Source organism: Papilio machaon, chromosome 11, assembly GCF_912999745.1.
Source record: "Papilio machaon chromosome 11, ilPapMach1.1, whole genome shotgun sequence".
Lineage (NCBI taxonomy): Eukaryota > Metazoa > Arthropoda > Insecta > Lepidoptera > Papilionidae > Papilio > Papilio machaon.
Window position 1 is genome coordinate 6,356,968 of NC_059996.1, and position 17,404 is coordinate 6,374,371.

A 17,404-nucleotide genomic window follows, 5' to 3' on the forward strand; every position below is an offset into this window, starting at 1 on the left:
AGTGCGGTGTTGACGTTTTTATTCTCGTCTCCTCTGTGTGAAGATTCGAAATAATTGTTCTTTTATGGTTTAATATAATACCAACGCCGAGTGTTTAGTTCTTGATGACAGTTTGATGTCGTAATAACAATTTATAGGACATGTTCCGAATATTAAATTTAAAATTGTCTACGTGGTAATGTCATATTTTGGGATATACGCCATTCTTTTATAGTTTTATATTATGAAAGTTATGAGCTTTTAGTATGCCTATACATAACCTGTTATATCTTAAAACTTAAACCGGAGAGGACTTAAAGCAAGATGAAGTGGCAATAGTTATCTATTGCCACTCCTTGCTTCAAGCCTTTATAGGCGTGGTAGTGTCTGCACTTTCACCGTATTGTTTTACTACGTTCATTGTAAAAACTATTAAATGAAATAAATATTTAATACATTTGATAATTTAATAAAGTCAATTATTTTTCATAAATTACAAACGGATTACTTATATTACAATAGACTTTATATATTTAATAGTTTTAATCTAAGGCCAATTCGCTTGCAGGAACAGCATCGAAGAAAGCTTTAATGGACTTAACGACTTCGTCAACAACAGTTTTGATGACTGGTGGTCCAACTTCTGTGATGATTTCATTGCCGCTGTTTGCGATGACGTCACGGGCTGCACTCGCTGGTAATAAAATGAATTGAATTAGAAAAATAAATGGATTTAATATATGCATAAGGCAAGGGAAATGATAACCATCTGCGAAGGAATTTATGCTTTCTCATGAACGCAGAATAGGAAAGCAGGGCCAGGTAGCCGTTCTATCTAAGGTAAAAGAGAGCGTAGAACAACAAAGAAATTTTAATTTGGTACATCTGTCGTATGTCTTTAAAGTAAAATATAGGGTTTGCTAATTGAAAGTAGTTGGCGCTAGGTTTGAGATATTCCGTTGTCTTGTCGAAAAAAGCCTTTAAATGAATTTGTTTTAAATACATCATTTAACTATGGAGATACATTTAAATAAATCATAAACTTACCCAGAACTTCGTTACCGTTGAATAGATTTTCGAAAACAACTTCTGAGTTATCTTTTAATTCATATGAGTGTTTCCATTCCTTGATCTCCCATTTGGCGGATTGGAAATCAACGTCCACCTCGACGTTCACTTCCGCTTTCCCTATAATATTTTTATTGGGTTTCATTATTTTAATTATAATTCTATATTGAGGTATTATTATACACGAAACATATTTTGAAGAGGTGTGTCACGTCAATTAATCCGATTTGGGCCAGCGTAGTTGACTATGGCTTAATCTAATCTCACAAAGGGTAGAACCCTCGAGTCCCTCAAACCCATGATTTCATTTAAGTTCATTGTTTTTAACTCATACAAAAGTTTTATTAAAATACCCTTTTAATTCTTAAAAAAACAAACTGACCTTTCTTATACATACGGAAACAATTAACAATGAACGTAAATATTACTCATACAATTTACTTATAATTTAAATACCAATTGTCTGTGTGAACTAAGTAATGAAGGTCGGCAGAAACTGGTACACTTATTTGGAGATTTTTAAGAAGGCAAGCGATATTGCAGATAGGAATTTTTTTTCATATTATAAGGTCGTAGACGAGCGCCTGCTCCGCGCGAAGCTGAACCGCGAGTTCGTGGATTCGAATCCCGCCATGTTCCAATGTCTTTTTTTGATTTACGATTTACATGTGTAAAGTTATCTGGACTCCGACCCCCTCAGTCATCACTGAAGGTCTCGGAGTCCTGGCTACGTCATCACTTATAGTGGACTGATAATTACGATAAACGAGTAACTGGCCGACTGAATTCGCCGAAATAGCGATACGGCCGTTTCTCGCAGACATCCGTAATTGAAGATACGCCGCCTACCTTTATTCAGCGGATGGGTGCGGGGGGTTCATATTTACGTGTAGAACGAATATATTTCCAAGGAACGTGTACGATCTGACGACGAGTAGGTGTCGAATTTAGGGAAATCTTAACATACTTAGCTTAACATGAACTGGCCCTTTGCCCTCAATAGGCAGGATTAACAGCTTTCCATTCATCTCATAGGACCCATCCATGTCGACAGAGCATAGCAACTTAATCAAAAGTTTTCCTTTCGATTTATCAAGTCTGTAACGGAATCAAATAAGTACAAGGTTTTTAATATTTTTCCTGTATCTGTTGTCGTTAATATACATTTTTATATATTTACTTGACAAGGCTCAATTTTTATGTTTTATTTATTACATGAATTCACCGAAATAGCGAAGAGATCGCTACAAATAAACATACGCAATTGCAGAGGCATTACCTACCTTAATCGACGGAGAAGTAGACGATCAGAAAGACAATATTTCTCATTCCTATACGTCCCTTTCTCCGTCAAATCTACTTCTAATAAAAGATAAGGGTGCGAAGGTAAAGAGGACTAAAATTTGGTTTTCAACACGCATACTCATCACACAAGTCGTTGCATTATTTCCACTTGACGACTATCTCCTGCGTGTTCCTGATATTTCACCTAGACCCACTCTGCTACTGGTAAAACCGCAAAAGTATCAAATTTATAAACATAAAAATAAAGTTACTCACTTGACCTTTTTGGCTTGACAATTTTTAAGACCTTTGAATGTGACATCTGTTAAAATTAGTTTCAAATTTGGTGAACTTGCGTCGATTTTGGGGAAGGTTATGGGATCCAGAGTTTTCACACCGTATTCGGGTATACCAGCCGCAAACATAGGTATCGCATCTACACTCGATGCCTTCACACATTTTGAATCGTCAGTTTTACATTTTTTGATGAGGGGCACTGTGGAAAGATGTTTTGCGTTAAAATGGCCACACACGGACTGCATTATGAAGTAAATTCCGACAGCTTCAAGTAGTCGGCGTTATGCAATCAGTAGTTTTTATGGAAAATTTAGCTTTGCCATACACGGATCATAGTTTGTCAGTCGCCGAGAAAATGCAACCATAGGCCTACCGCCAACTGTTTGACGCTGTTGTCATCGATTGCATTGGAACAAAAACAGATTAAATAAAAATCAAAGTCACGTTGCAAGAGCAAAGTTGTTAAGAAACAATATTATAAACCGATTCGAATTTTAAATAATGTTAATTTTTAATCGGATATCGAAATTTTTTTAAATTTTTTAAACGGACCTTGATAAAATTTGGCATAGATGTAGAACATAGTCTGGAAGAACACATAGACTACTTATTAAGGTTTTTTAACTCCGCGGGGACGAAGTCGCGGGCGACATCTAGTATGTAATATAGTAGATTAACAAATTTTAACTAATAACAAATATGTTGGAAATACAATTTGTGGAACAACGGTATTATTAGATAAAAAATGACATAATTAGACAATAAATAAAGTTAGTTTAAGAAAAAATATTCTTGTTGTAATTCTAAATATTGCTGCAAATTTCATATTACCTCAAAATAATTATTAAATTAAATATAAATATTGTTTATGTTCTAAAAAATATGTTTCCATTTACCTGCTTCAATAGAATAGAATACTGCAAAAAAGACCGTTAAAATTAAACTTATTTCCCGCATTTTGATAGGAGATTGTTAAAATAAAAACAACGCTCTTGTCCAGTACCACTGAGGTTATGTGCGCTTCTATTAAAATGCCAGTATTTATATGATTATACATACTTGGCTGTCAAAACCAGATTAACAACTTTATGTGTGATGACTCCTTTAAGAGGTTTTAGGGTTCCGTTCAATTTTTGTCTCTGGAAACTCTGCTGTTTTTAACATACTTTAAGCCAGACTATAATTAAGTAGTTTCTTTATGTTTCGGGATCGAAGAATTGGAAATTGATAAAGAATAATTTGGGTTTCGATGCGCTTTCTCTATGCTCTCTAGAGGTTATCTGACAATTTTATTATTACATTATTATTTTATTTATATATTACACAATTATTTTATTATTTGATTTCAAGTCATACAATAGTTAAAGTAAATAGATTGATAGTTATCGTTACAAAGTAATATTTGCTCCAACCATGCTTCAATGGAGAGCTCTCTATAATTTTCCTTTGAATTGGGAAACAGTGAGACAAGCATTTCGTAAAAGCCTGGAAGAAAGTAATTACTTGTGATTAGTTCGTTAGTGGAATAATTGCTTATATTCTTTCAAATTTATAAATGAATTTATTATTTTTTTTAATTGAAAACCTCCATTAATCATGTAGTTTAACAGTAGGCATATGATCGTTTGCACTACAATTTTTTTTAATTTTTTTTTCTTACGCCAATCAATAATGAATATATTATCTATATCTACCTATATATATATAAAAGAAAGTCACGTTAGTTACACTATTTATAACTCAAGAACGGCTGAATAGATTTGACTGAAAATTGGTGGGCAGGTAGCTTAGAACCAGGAAACGGACATAGGATAATTTTTACCCCGTTTTCTATTTTTTATTCCGCGCGGACGGAGTCGCGGGTAAAAGCTAGTTTTGAATATAATCTAAATCAACAAAATATACTGATACAATCAAAACTGAAAATTATTATTTTGAATAATAACAATATATGTACAACAAAAACTATTGTAAAAAATTATATGAACCAATTAGTTACTAAGACATGTACTGTGTTTTTTTGGAATATTTTAATTACAGTTCTTAATATAAAGTTTATATTCTTCAGAAGATTTCTTACTCAGAATTTCTGTACTGAAACATATGGTTATCTCTGTCTATTTAAAAAGATTGATAAGAATAGATATATATTTTCGTACGTGTGTTTTGTAGCAGAAATCTAAAGGTAATTTATGTAAGTTAATTAGACTACAGATAATCTTACTAATATTATAAACGAGAATGTTTGGATCTCGTTGAAATTTAACACAGATATACGAGTAGAACATAGCCTGGAAAAACACATTGGCTACTAATTACGTTTTTTTTAATTGTGCGCGGACATAGTCGCGGGCGACAACTAGTAATATATAATTAACAATACGTTATAAAGTTGATTTTAATATCGATAAACATGTCAATTTTTTATTAACCTTCATGTAATTAATAAACAAGCGCTTGTTCCTCGATGGCATAGGTAGTGATGAGGTCGAACTATCTTTACAATTAATTAAATTGGAGTGTCTGTACGTAGTATCGAAGGAAATAGTATTTGCGTTGCTCGTAACAAAAATTAATTTTTAAAATCTTTGTCTGTTCGCAAGGCTGTATTTGTTACTGGTAATCTCCGAAACCACTGTCCTGATTCAGACGGGAATTTGACGGGAAAGTAGCTAATGCATACTGGCATGCTATAAAATAAACTTCTTTTATTTCTGGGCTGATGAAGTCGCAAGCGACCGCTAGTCGTAGATAGAGGTACTTATTCTTATTTTAATTACGTCTTCATTGCAAACTGTATTAAAAGCCTCGTCTTAACATTTATATTAATTCTTGAACATATACATCATAGAGGTAATCTCTAGGTAAGTTAAGTAAGAGTAAATGGCAATTTTAACTGGTATTTACGAACTTGAATACAACGTTAAATATTTTATTTATCAGACAAAAGACTCAATTGGCAAGGTTGACAAGGGTATTTCAAAGATCTTTGATCAATGACCTCGTCAGTCCAACGTCGAACTACCTTTAAGGATTCTCAGTCCTAATGTTTGTGCGAAACTTGCATCTAATTAATTTTTTTTAGGTATTCATCTGTCCACTCACGTCTTTGTCTTCGAGTAAAAAAAACTTAGCCTTTATTTCGTCGTGACGTTATACATATGAAAATCGAAAATAAATATGTCACATGGTTACCTATTTACGGAATAAAAAGTAGTCTAACTGCTATTCCAGAAGGTATTCTTTAATTATACACATCAAAAAAGTTTGCAATCACAAGCAAAGTTTGTATTTTTGATTACTTTTGATTTGATTGCTTACTAATTTTTGTTAGTGATCGCAAGCTTTTTTTATGTGGGTGTGTTGGAACATGGTATAGTTTTATTTGGATCTGTATAAACGTCTTAAAATTTGTTATAACTTTAGTATGACAATATAGAGTTGATTAACACCATCAAGAGCATAGTAACACACGCTTGAGATCAACCTAATTATTGGTTTCCACATACGAAAGACAATATCAACTCTTTCATTCCTTTTAAAAAATACAGAGACAGCAACATTTTGCTGTAATACAAGTGTCACGGTACTTATACGGCAGGAATTTAACGGTTAGGTCCTTGATCTTGAAGTTGTTGGATAGGAAGCAATTCACCAACTTCAGAAGTCATTGAATCATTGCAAATAGTTTAATAGTGTACTTGAGACTTTGCATAGCTCACGTTTGCTATATAAATGTTTAATCTGTGCTGATAAATAATAATATTATAATAAAACCGAAGTGTTTATTTGTTTGAATCAACCAATCGTAATTTATTCAAGTTTGAATGGAATATTACAGAACAATTTAGGTTAACCTAAAGATAATCACGCTACGTCTCTTTATGATAAGAATAGCGCAGTATTGGATGAAACAGAACTTAATCTAATACATCTAGATGGAGTGTCTCATACAAGATTGCCATTAATCGTAAGACCATTTTCAAAATGTCATTACTGTGAGTGACAAAAATGTATAAAATATAAAACAGTATAAGGAAAAACATTCCCATTTTCGATAACATCTGCTGTATAAAAATTAAAACAAGTGTACAATAAACTAAAACAGTTGTTAATATGTTAATTATTGTTATTTTATTTTTATATTCATCAGAACCAAATTAAACTCAAAATAGTTTTAACAGTCATATAATTTTTTTACATTTACCATAATAATGTTTTATTGATGTTAAAAATTAATGACTTGTGGAAAAATAAAGAATACTTAAGAAACAAACAATAACCATTAAAATAAGAGGTGGTATTCCGTCCGCGCGGAATTAAAAAAAGAAACTTAATAAGTAGACTATGTGTTTTTCCAGACTATGTTCTACATCCGTGCCAAATTTCATCAGGATCCGTTGAGCCATTCCGGAGACACCTTCAAACAATCATCCATACATCTTAACTTTCGCATTTACATATAATATTAGTACCATTAGTAAGATTGTAATGTAAATGACTACACTGGGGACATTTACCATAAAAAATGCCCCCGGATTCGTTGCAACACGCCTCTACCGTGCTCCGAACACTCCATCTAGATAAATAAATGTATGATCTCACTATGTTTAGACTACAAATGCTAACAGAATGGACATACATACAAAGTAATACACATAAATATCACATACTCGCAAAAAACACCCTTCTGTCTGTCGGGCAATTAGATAATAGAAGTTAAACATTACGAATACTTGATCATCGTCTTTAGTTTTTGTGTTTACGAATTACGTCATTAAATGTAAAGATGACATAATGTAAATATAAAATAAAAACTGACTAGGTATAGATAAATTATTTGTTCAACAACTGTTAAGTGATTTGTTGACAAGCAAATAGATTGTTAAATAATATTTTTTTTATATACAAAATGGAATAATACTCATTCTGCGACCCTTTTGTTGGAGTTGGCAGCTTTTATAAAGCAAAAAATTATGTTAGATATTTGAATCAAGGAATATTTCTGAGTACCTAAATCAACTCAAAAAATATCCATTAAACAAAATTATTTACTGAGTGCGAGGCTTTTAAAAGTTATTTATTTATAAAGGTTTTTGTGTGTTATGCCTTAATCAAAATAATAGAAAAAGTATAAAAATATCATCAGAGTGCAAGCGAAAAGTTTGATTAAACATTTTAATTTTTGTGGAAACCAAAGCTCCTACTTTACTTATTTATTTACCTTATATTTAGGTGCAGCACATGAATTCGCCGAAATAGCGAAGCGACCGATGCTTATGGACATCCCCAATTGTAGACGCATTACCTACCTTTACTCAACGGAGGGGGGGACGCACAGAAAGAGAATTTTTTCCCTTCCCATGCGTCCCCATCCTTTATTATAAGAAAAGGGTGAGAAAGAGAAGTGGGGATGACAGAGGACGAGACACATAGGAAAAGGAAATATCCTCTTTGCGTCCTCTCCTCGTTTAAAGGAAGGCAACACATCTGCAATTGCGGATGCCTATTGGCAGCGGTCGCTTCGCTATTTCGGCGAATTCAGGTGATTAGTTGCTTGTATGCCACTTCAGGATATAAAAAAATCCCTGCCTCTGTCCAATAAAGGTAGACAACCTAAGTATATTGGCGTCGGTCAGTTAACACCAAGTGACAAAATAAATAAAAAAATGTAACATTAACCTTGTATGACATTGAAGTATTTATATGTAATAGGATCGATTATTTATTGCGGTTAGATATCATACAGGCTTCTAAATTCTCGAATGCTTCTTTAGCTTTTTGTAGTATAATGAAGCGTGGCCAATGACCTGTCTTCTTTTGAATGAAAAAAATAACGTCATATCAGATGTAATTAGCTATCCTCGTTTCAATAAAATTAAAATAAAGAAAGGTTTACAAAATTTACTACATTAAATCAATATTATTTGCATGATGTTGCTTTAGATACTTTTTTTCTATCTATTATATTGCTTGGCATTGCAATGTTCATTTACGATTACCTATGTTATAATAGAGTAGTAGTAAAAATACTAGAGTTATGTAGGTACTATTTATTATACACTATTACTTGTTTAACTAATTAATGCAAGCAGAACTAATGTCTGACAAATTAACTGGTCCGGTTTTACCCACACTTACCATGGGTTTCTGAGACTAAAATCTTTGTCAATGTTTCAAACAATTTGTTGTCTCTATTTTGTCAATGCTAATGATAGGGGTGAAAATAGGTTTCAATCGAAGATTTTGGTCTCAAAACCAACGGTCAGTACGATTGACATAATAAGATTAATGTAGTCTGTAATTCTCAACGTTTTTCCTGAAGATTGTTAGCAAAGGTCATTTCCTACAGAAAGCGGCTATAGTTATACAGAAATATCAACGGAAAATTTTAATCGTTAATTTTGCAACAATAGTAAAAAAAGTCACGAAAGACTATGAGCAAAACAAAATAATTGAAAAAAAAAACTAAGTATTTTTTATGACTTGTACGAAACAGGTTTGACTTGCCGCTTTAACTTTTTTCTCACGTGGTCCCAAAGAAAAACTTATACCTTGATGATTAGTGTAACAAAAACTAAACAAACCCGTATTTCGGGTTGTCAGTTGCGATTCCTATGTTTATCCACCTATTAATTTGTAATCGGGCTTTGACTCGCCCACAACAAATAACCACAATGTTATTATAAATATGTTTCCCAAAATAAAGCAAGAAAATAATCGAGATAATAACTATCTTATTATTTAAATTGAACGAATATATACAAAGTTTCGAATTTTAATTAAGATAAGTTTAAAAGCTTTAGAAGTTATCCTTATTTAATTAAGAAACAATATTACTTGGGAATAAAATGATCGACGATCTAGTCCAATAACTTTTTTAGAGGTTTCTACAAAAAGGCTGGGTTAATAATTGAGGTTAAAGTTGTATAATGACTCATTTTTCAAAAACGTAGAAAAATATTAGGAAAAATAACGATTTAAAAAATAAATCAATAACCCGGAGTCTCAGTGTGACCATAACACTCCGGGGAAGAATGTGAATCAAATGGAATCTTGGTATTCCAAATCTTTTTAAGTCTGAGCTACAAGATGACAGAATTTATCGACAAAACGAGTCGATACCTAAGAATAAAAAGGGCGTTGAAAAATTCTAATTGTGTAATTACAATAGTAAAATTTGTGTAATTGATAAAATTAATACTAACAACTTGAAATAAAGGCTTCATTATTAAAATTAATTAGTATTGTATTTTAATGAGTTATTACTATGATAATGTAATTTCCACGAGGCAACTGAAATTGTACGTTCGATAACAACTTCTTGTTTTTGCTACCCATTTTATTAATATTATAAATGCGAATGTTTATATGGATGGATGTTTGGTTCAAGATATCTCCAGAACTGCTAAACAGATCTTTCTGAAATTTGATATAGATGTAGAACATAGTCTAGAAAAACACATATGTTACTAATTAAGTTTTTTTTTAAATCCACGCGGACGGAGTTGCGGGCTACAGCTAGTATTTTATATGGAAGAAACACATGCTGGCAAACACAGCAGATATCCATAGACATTCGCAAAACAGATGATTCGGCAATATTTACGAGCCTTTGTATAGGACAGAAGAGGTACAGTAATGAAAAAATGAAATCTGGTGAATCGAATTATAAATCTTCTATATATATAAAAGAAAGTTGTGTTAGTTACACCATTTATAACTCAAGAACGGCTGAATCGATTTGACTGAAAATTGGTGGGCAGGTAGCTTAGAACCAGGAAAAGGACATAGGATAATTTTTACCCCGTTTTCTTTTTTTTTTTTTATTCCGCGCGGATGGAGTCGCGGGTAAAAGCTAGTAACACATAAAAATCGGTCAAACTGTTTATTAACAACGTATAACATATCAGCGATGGCTGTGCAATCAGTATTTCAATGATTCTCATGTTTCTTTTACCCCCCATTGAATAAATGTAACGTACAAACTGATTGATTGTGAAGTGATTAACTGATGATAAATTATCAATATTTAATGTTATTAGGGTAAAGTAAAAACAAAGTTAATAATCGATTTTAATTTCTTAATCAATAAATAATTCGTCGTAAGGAATTTTTGCAAGAAACCTGTTGACGTATGTAAATAACGGTCCAAAAACTGCTGCACGATATGCGTCCCTGGTCAATACATGTAATTCCTTGTATCTATCTTGATCAAAGTGAATCAGCGCTTGGCCTAAAATAATAGTGTACATAATAATATTACATCTATAAAAACACAGATTGTAAATAAAGTAAGTTGCAAAGTAAATAAAGTTTATTGACACTAAGAAAAATGAAACAAACAAAAAGTTCAGTCTTCGAAAATCTCTATTTAATATCTAGCTTTTCTGACAATAACAACAAAAACTCTCCCATAGCTACCCACAATAACATTCAAAGACAATATAAAACTATGTACATCTATATATATAAAAGAAAGTCGTGTTAGTTACACTATTTATAACTCAAGAACGGCTGAATCGATTTGACTGAAAATTGGTGGGCAGGTAGCTTACAACCAGGAAACGGACATAGGATAATTTTTACCCCGTTTTCTATTTTTTATTCCGCGCGGACGGAGTCGCGGGTAAAACCTAGTCAGTATATAAAACCTTTTTATAAAAGAACAATTCACGTTACACTGCCCCCCTCCTATAGACATTTCGTCCCGAAAAGTCTTCAAGTGATGCATAGGTCTACTTTTCACTAATCTTCAATTAGTATTTGTAGTAATTTCCTATCTTCGGTATAGATAGACAAAATGTTATTAAACATAGCCATTGTGTTATGAGCTTATACGGATCAAACAAATAATCACAACGATAGGTAAAAAATGTTAGCAAGAAATCCATTAGATTAATTCATTTATACTTTAATGTACTTTATCTAATATATTGTTAACTTAATATTATACTCACGAGATGCAATTGCATCCGGTGTAAAGCGATAGAAAGCAAAATCTATAGGCTCCTTTGGCTGTCCAGAAACAACATGTTTTTTAATAGCCAAGTGATGCTCCCCGTCACTTTCTAAAACCTTCTCGATCGTCGTATTGAAATTTATAAAATATAAACCTAGGAATAAAACATAACATTTGACAACTAACAAGATAATCACTGCAGTTAGTAGTAAAACCTCCCGAGAGGGAAACAATCACTAACAGCAAAATGAGTACAATTTTTTTTTCTGCAGTTCTACATTACAACTATAATACAACAGTAAAACAGTAATAAAAACAATAGTATAAGTGGATTTAAGTAAAGGAGGGACAATCATCAGTATTCCTTATGATTTAAAAATATCTTTCTTAATCGACCATCGGAAAGGTCAACCCAGAATTGTGTAAAACCCCTTAAATTGTAATAATGTATCTCCGCATGTGAAAAAAGACTTGTTAGCCTTCGCTTATTAAAAAAATGAAGAATGAGTTATTATAAAAACGGAACAATTACATATGAGTTAAAATTATTTACCAGTAATAAAGCAAGTTATCATTACCTCTATCTAAAAACATAAGCATTAAAATATGCTTTATTTTAACCAGGCTTATTTAATTCATGCGCAATTTAAAGTCACTTTACAAAGGAGTAATTTTTTTTTCGGGTCCACAGAGTTTGGTAAAAATAAATATGAAAAAATGTTATTGCACCCATTTTCTTTTTAAATTTATTTGAGCTGCATTACCATTTTTTATTCATTTTTCTTGTAGACGGTACAGGTTTGTAAAGCTAGCAAACTTATATAGAATACCCTATTTAGAGAATTATTTAGAATTAAGTTCCTGATACGCCTAAGAAACGCTTTGTAATACCAAAACCTTACCTGTAGTGACTTTGTAAGTACCATTCCTTTTAATGGCAAATTAACGAGTTCTCCTGCGACTTCATATAGCCCTTCTATGATCAATGAAGGACATTTTACATCAAAAAGTAAAGTTGACAAATCCAAATTCAATCTAAAAGCACACATAAGTAATTGATATTATAGACAAAGGTAAACAATTTATTAGCTCTTTTTCTGCTTTATTTTTGACCAAAAGACTATGTAATTATGTAAAATTTGGTCAAGTATTTATGAGAACTTTGCATAACTAATCAGAAATTTAGTCAGTCATATTTATACAATAAAACTATTGTTAACATTTAGCTAGCCACAATGGTAGATCGCGCAACAACAATATTTGTTGGGTACACGAATGGATAGCGTCGACCGGTGCAATATCACGACCACACAGAAGACATGCGTGAAGTAGAAGCTATTCCGCGTTTCGACTGATGAGATTTACAAATCAATAATGAAATGCGCCAACAGTCTAATTGTTCAGGGTACGGATGTCCAATCATGTGGTCGAAGTTCGAATCGCGCCATTCGTCTGTCATTATAAACCATATCCTAACATGAACCTAGTTTATTAGGAAAGATTACAAGAAATAATTTTAAATAAAGTAAATTAACAAAAATCTGTTAATCTTACTAATATTATAAATGCCAATGTTTCGATGGATTAATGGATGGATGGATGTTTGTTTGATGGTATCTCCGGAACGGCTCAACGGATCTTGATGAAATAAGGCATTGATGTAGAACATAATCTGGAAGAACACATAATTGAGTTTTTTTTTTAATTCCGCTTATCCTCCGCTACATAAAAATAGGTCCGTTTACATAAAAAAGGGTATCACTACTTACTTAATATGATTGAATTCACATCTTCCAAACCCTGTAATAGAGTTATTCGTAAATTTGTACGTAAATCTTGCACTGTCACCTTCAACGTCATTGGGTATTATTGGATCGATGCTTTTAATATTTAACGATGGTATGCCGCCTGATATGTATTTAAGAAAATGATTAGCAGATTGTTTCATGCAAATCTCGTCATTCTTTCCACACCGTTTTATATCATAATCTGAAACAAATAAAAGCATTAAAGTCTACTTTATATTTTTTTTATATTCTGAAAGTTTTGAGTATTTAAATAGTAAAAATAATTTTAATATTTAACTTTCTTTTGAACACTTACTTGACTTAGAATGTATCAGCTCGAATAGAAGACAAAAGGATAGCAAACAAATTTTCCATAGGCACATTATTGCAACCATATATTCTCGTTGCCAAAAATGAAATAAACGGAAGGCACGAAATCATACACATGTAGACGTTTCGCTGAATTAAGTATGTTTTTTGGACCCGGTCAGAAAATTATATTCATATTATAAGTGGATATTGCATTTTTATTCATGAGAAATATAAGTTTCATTTTTATTTTGTCTATTTTAAAAAAAATTATCGTTCATAAATAAATCTCAGAATTATACAGAAATGTGATTATAATTCTTCTTGTGCATTAAAATCTTTTAAATTTAAAGTATTAATGCTACAATAACTCGCATGTAGATAAAAATTGGGTAACAATTGAGCTTGATTATTTTCCAAATACGGGATCGATGGGGAATTCTCAGGTTTTACATAATAATGGTGTTCCGACAATTCTTAAAAACTTACCGCTCTTACAATGTTCATAACTCCGGTATATTATCAATGTTCGTATTTTTTTTTTGTTTTTCACCTTTATAATTGTTACAGTTCTTACCAGAATTCGACAAGTAGTATAAATTGGGTATAAATTCTGGACAATCTTGTTTGAGCCCTTCATAAGTCCTTTGTAAATGTCAAAGCAATCAGTTCTGTTTTCATAGTAAACAAATATTATCTGTTTCATTTAAGATTAATTACATCATCGTCTTTCTTTGTTTTAATTTCATTTATTGTATCAGATTGCATTTGTTTTAACCATTGTCTAAATTCTTAATGTCCACTTGTGTGTTTTCTAGGTAGTGTTAAGTTTGGGAGTCCACTGTCTAAACACACTCTAATTTTGAGAGAGATGACAATTTGTGTTTGTGCAGGTAAGTGTAACCTTTGTGTAACACTAAACGACGTAAAACTTTTTCCTACATATATTTACCTAATGGAAACCCACTTACAACAACATAGATGAAATAGATTTCTAATTTCTAAAATAAAACAATTAAATGTTAAAGTTTATTTAATTAACTTCAGAAAACTAATGAATAAACAAATCATCAATAGGCGTAGTTTTAAGTAATTGGTTGATGCACTTTGATAGATATTTGAAGTTTGCATCTTGTATAGGATCTTGAAATAGTGCCATTACTTCTTTATAATGTTCATGTGCAAATGCATGAGCAGCGTCCGCTGGAAAACAAAAGGAATAAATTATATGAACAATCTCTGATTATTATGGGTTTCGATTGCCGTGATACTTGCCAAATATATTGTTGTCTTTATTTCTTTCAATGGAATTGTAAGAGATGACAAAATGTTTGATAAAAAACATAATCAGCCAATTCTACATTACCAACAAATACGCAGATAACTAGAATGATTCTTTACCAAATGTTCTTATAATGTTCGCGATTCAACATTTGAGATAATTACTATGTAACTGATAATGTAAAAGATCGGTATTATCTCATTATTATTATTTCTTTTGTTTTCTATAAAAGACTTGAATGATTCATGAAAATATTTATGAACCAGAACACTGTTTTCTAGGAAATATCTTGTATACTGACCACTGACTATTATAAATACTGTTATACTGACTCTTGACATCATTAAGAATTCAAGTCAGTATCAGTACCATTGTATTAGTAAAATTAATTTCTGTATCAAAATATATTGCAATATATTTCTGGGTCAAAATGTATTGCAATATATTTCTGGGTCAAAATATATTCCAATATATTTCTGGGTCAAAATATATTGCAATAGAAAATTTTTATCATATTTCTATGAACTGTCATATAGTTATACTTACATAATTCTTTTTGTCCATTAAATAAGTTGTCATATTGAAATTTAACTGGTTCTAAAGCTTCTGAAACTTGCTTAAATTTCTTTATAGCCAGATATGTTTTTCCATCGTCGCCAGTGACACGTTTCAAATCAGCGTCTATACGTATTAAAAAGGTACCTGAAATATTTATTACATCAAAATATGAATGTTTTTTTTTTCTTTCAAGTACTCAGCACTTTAGTAGGGGTAGAATCTGCAACAGCTTTTGGCTGCTGCACAAATGGCCCGCTCCACTGCTCTGCCACTTTTACTTAATATAAAAACCTTTTACCTGTGGTGGTTTTACATGGTCCTTGCCCTTCCAAGGGAAGTGATAATAGGTCACCAGAGACCACATAGTGTCCAATCACCTCTAACGATGGACATTTCAAATCAAATTTTAACTTTAAAGCATCCATATTAAATCTGAAAACAATAGTCATTCAAAATTTCATATTCAAAATAAAATTCATTTCAATTGATTATTAAGGAACGATGAAAATAAAATTCTTACTTGACATTTTGAACTTCACATTTCGAGTATCCTTTAATAGTTGTTTCTTTGTATGTTAATTGAATGGTAGGAAGTTTAATATCGAGTAAATCAATTTTTATTGGATCTGTAGATTCGATACCCAAAGACGGAACACCTTTTCCTATGAGACGAGCTGCTATGTTTGCTGATTTCGTCATACATTCTTCATCATTAATCTTGCATGGAACGATAATGGAGTCTGAAATAGTTTGTATGGGTATTATTATTATAGTATTTAAGTAGTCTACATTACATTATACTATTAAAAATAGCGATATATGTATTTTAAATAGACACCAGATTTTATATAGAAATGAGTATTTACGGTAAGCAGTGGCCGTTTCTGCAGTTTCATTATTGACCTAAGACGCGAAATAGATAGTGACCACGTGATATTAAAAAACTTAATTTGTTTCTGTTGTTACAAAATAATGTTGTAGTACTATGACTACTTTGTGCTCTCGAATAACGCTTATGCCAGTATTTGTAAATAGATTTGGAACTTGGGTTAGTATTATAAATTACTAGCTATATATAGCCCGTGACTCCGTCCGCGCGGAATTAAAAAAACTTAAGTCTATGTGTTCTTCTAGACTATGTTCTATGTCTAAGCCAAATTTCATCGAGATCGAGCAGCCGTTCTGAAGACACCTTCTAACATACATATATAATTGATTTATTAGTTACATCTATATATATAAAAGAAAGTCGTTTTAGTTACACTATTTGTAACATCAAATAGTGTAACTATCAAGATCGGTCGAACTGATTTAGCTGAAAATTGATGGGGAGGTAGCTTAGAACTAGGAGACGGACATAGGAACTTTTTTTATCTTGTGTACATTTTTTTATTCCGCGCGGACGGAGTTGCGGGTAAAAGCTAGTTTATAATATTAGTTAGATAGCCTCTTATAGCAAGTAAAGTAGAGTTTAAAGTGAAAGTATTGGTTAAGTACTGGTTATATTTCAATAATAACTTACTTGGATTACTTTTTGCCCCAAAAATGAAACAGAACAATGAAAAGAGATATAAAATTAAACGAGACATGTTGAACTACTACCCACGTCCAGTATTCTAGTTTCAATGAATAAGAAGTTTCTTGAATTAAAACCTATTTATACAAAGTTATTATTTTAAATTTCATAAAGTTTTTTAAAAATAATCTATTACTTTGTAATTTTTGTTTTTATTTATATTTTTTAGCTATATGAATATGTACATGAGATTAAATCTTTATTAAATAAACTAAATAGTTTATATTAGTTTCCTTTCAAAATTATTTATATAATAAAATTATTTATCTAGTTATTATGAGCGTCGGTGGCTCAGCGGTTAA

General features: G+C 31.5%; 2 protein-coding genes and 1 long non-coding RNA gene across 3 annotated transcripts; all 3 read right to left on the reverse strand.

Moving 5' to 3' along the window:
- Nucleotides 1–484: 484 nt before the first annotated feature.
- On the reverse strand, nt 485–3,638 carry LOC106711449 (circadian clock-controlled protein daywake). The gene is made up of 5 exons (XM_014503761.2): nt 3,525–3,638; nt 2,608–2,827; nt 2,015–2,145; nt 1,027–1,167; nt 485–673 (listed from the first exon to the last, which is right to left on the reverse strand). The coding sequence occupies exons 1-5, from the start codon at nt 3,583–3,585 to the stop codon at nt 522–524; spliced, it is 705 nt and encodes a 234-aa protein (XP_014359247.2). The 5' UTR covers nt 3,586–3,638; the 3' UTR covers nt 485–521.
- Nucleotides 3,639–10,769: 7,131 nt separating this feature from the next.
- On the reverse strand, nt 10,770–12,692 carry LOC106711349. The gene is made up of 3 exons (XR_006756222.1): nt 12,493–12,692; nt 11,589–11,744; nt 10,770–10,864 (listed from the first exon to the last, which is right to left on the reverse strand). It is a non-coding gene; the product is annotated as an uncharacterized LOC106711349 (long non-coding RNA).
- Nucleotides 12,693–14,737: 2,045 nt separating this feature from the next.
- On the reverse strand, nt 14,738–17,107 carry LOC106711348. Its single transcript, XM_014503652.2, has 5 exons — nt 17,049–17,107; nt 16,047–16,266; nt 15,825–15,958; nt 15,515–15,670; nt 14,738–14,889 (listed from the first exon to the last, which is right to left on the reverse strand). Exons 2-5 carry the CDS (start codon nt 16,223–16,225, stop codon nt 14,738–14,740), a joined length of 621 nt encoding a protein of 206 aa, XP_014359138.2. The 5' UTR covers nt 16,226–16,266; nt 17,049–17,107.
- Between the last annotated feature and the right edge of the window lie 297 nt (nt 17,108–17,404).

What these genes read in the sequence shown, in the direction of transcription:
- LOC106711449 (XM_014503761.2), bottom strand. Translation starts at nt 3,585, where the DNA reads ATGCGGGAAATAAGTTTAATTTTAACGGTCTTTTTTGCAGTATTCTAT. An exon ending in TGTCAAGCCAAAAAGGTCAA is followed by an intron (nt 2,146 to 2,607) that starts GTGAGTAACTTT and finishes ATTCCGTTACAG; the next exon opens with ACTTGATAAATCGAAAGGAA. An exon ending in GCCAGTTCATGTTAAGCTAA is followed by an intron (nt 1,168 to 2,014) that starts GTATGTTAAGAT and finishes AAAATATTATAG; the next exon opens with GGAAAGCGGAAGTGAACGTC.
- LOC106711348 (XM_014503652.2), bottom strand. Translation starts at nt 16,225, where the DNA reads ATGACGAAATCAGCAAACATAGCAGCTCGTCTCATAGGAAAAGGTGTT. An exon ending in TGTGAAGTTCAAAATGTCAA is followed by an intron (nt 15,959 to 16,046) that starts GTAAGAATTTTA and finishes TATTGTTTTCAG; the next exon opens with ATTTAATATGGATGCTTTAA. An exon ending in ACCATGTAAAACCACCACAG is followed by an intron (nt 15,671 to 15,824) that starts GTAAAAGGTTTT and finishes TAAATATTTCAG; the next exon opens with GTACCTTTTTAATACGTATA.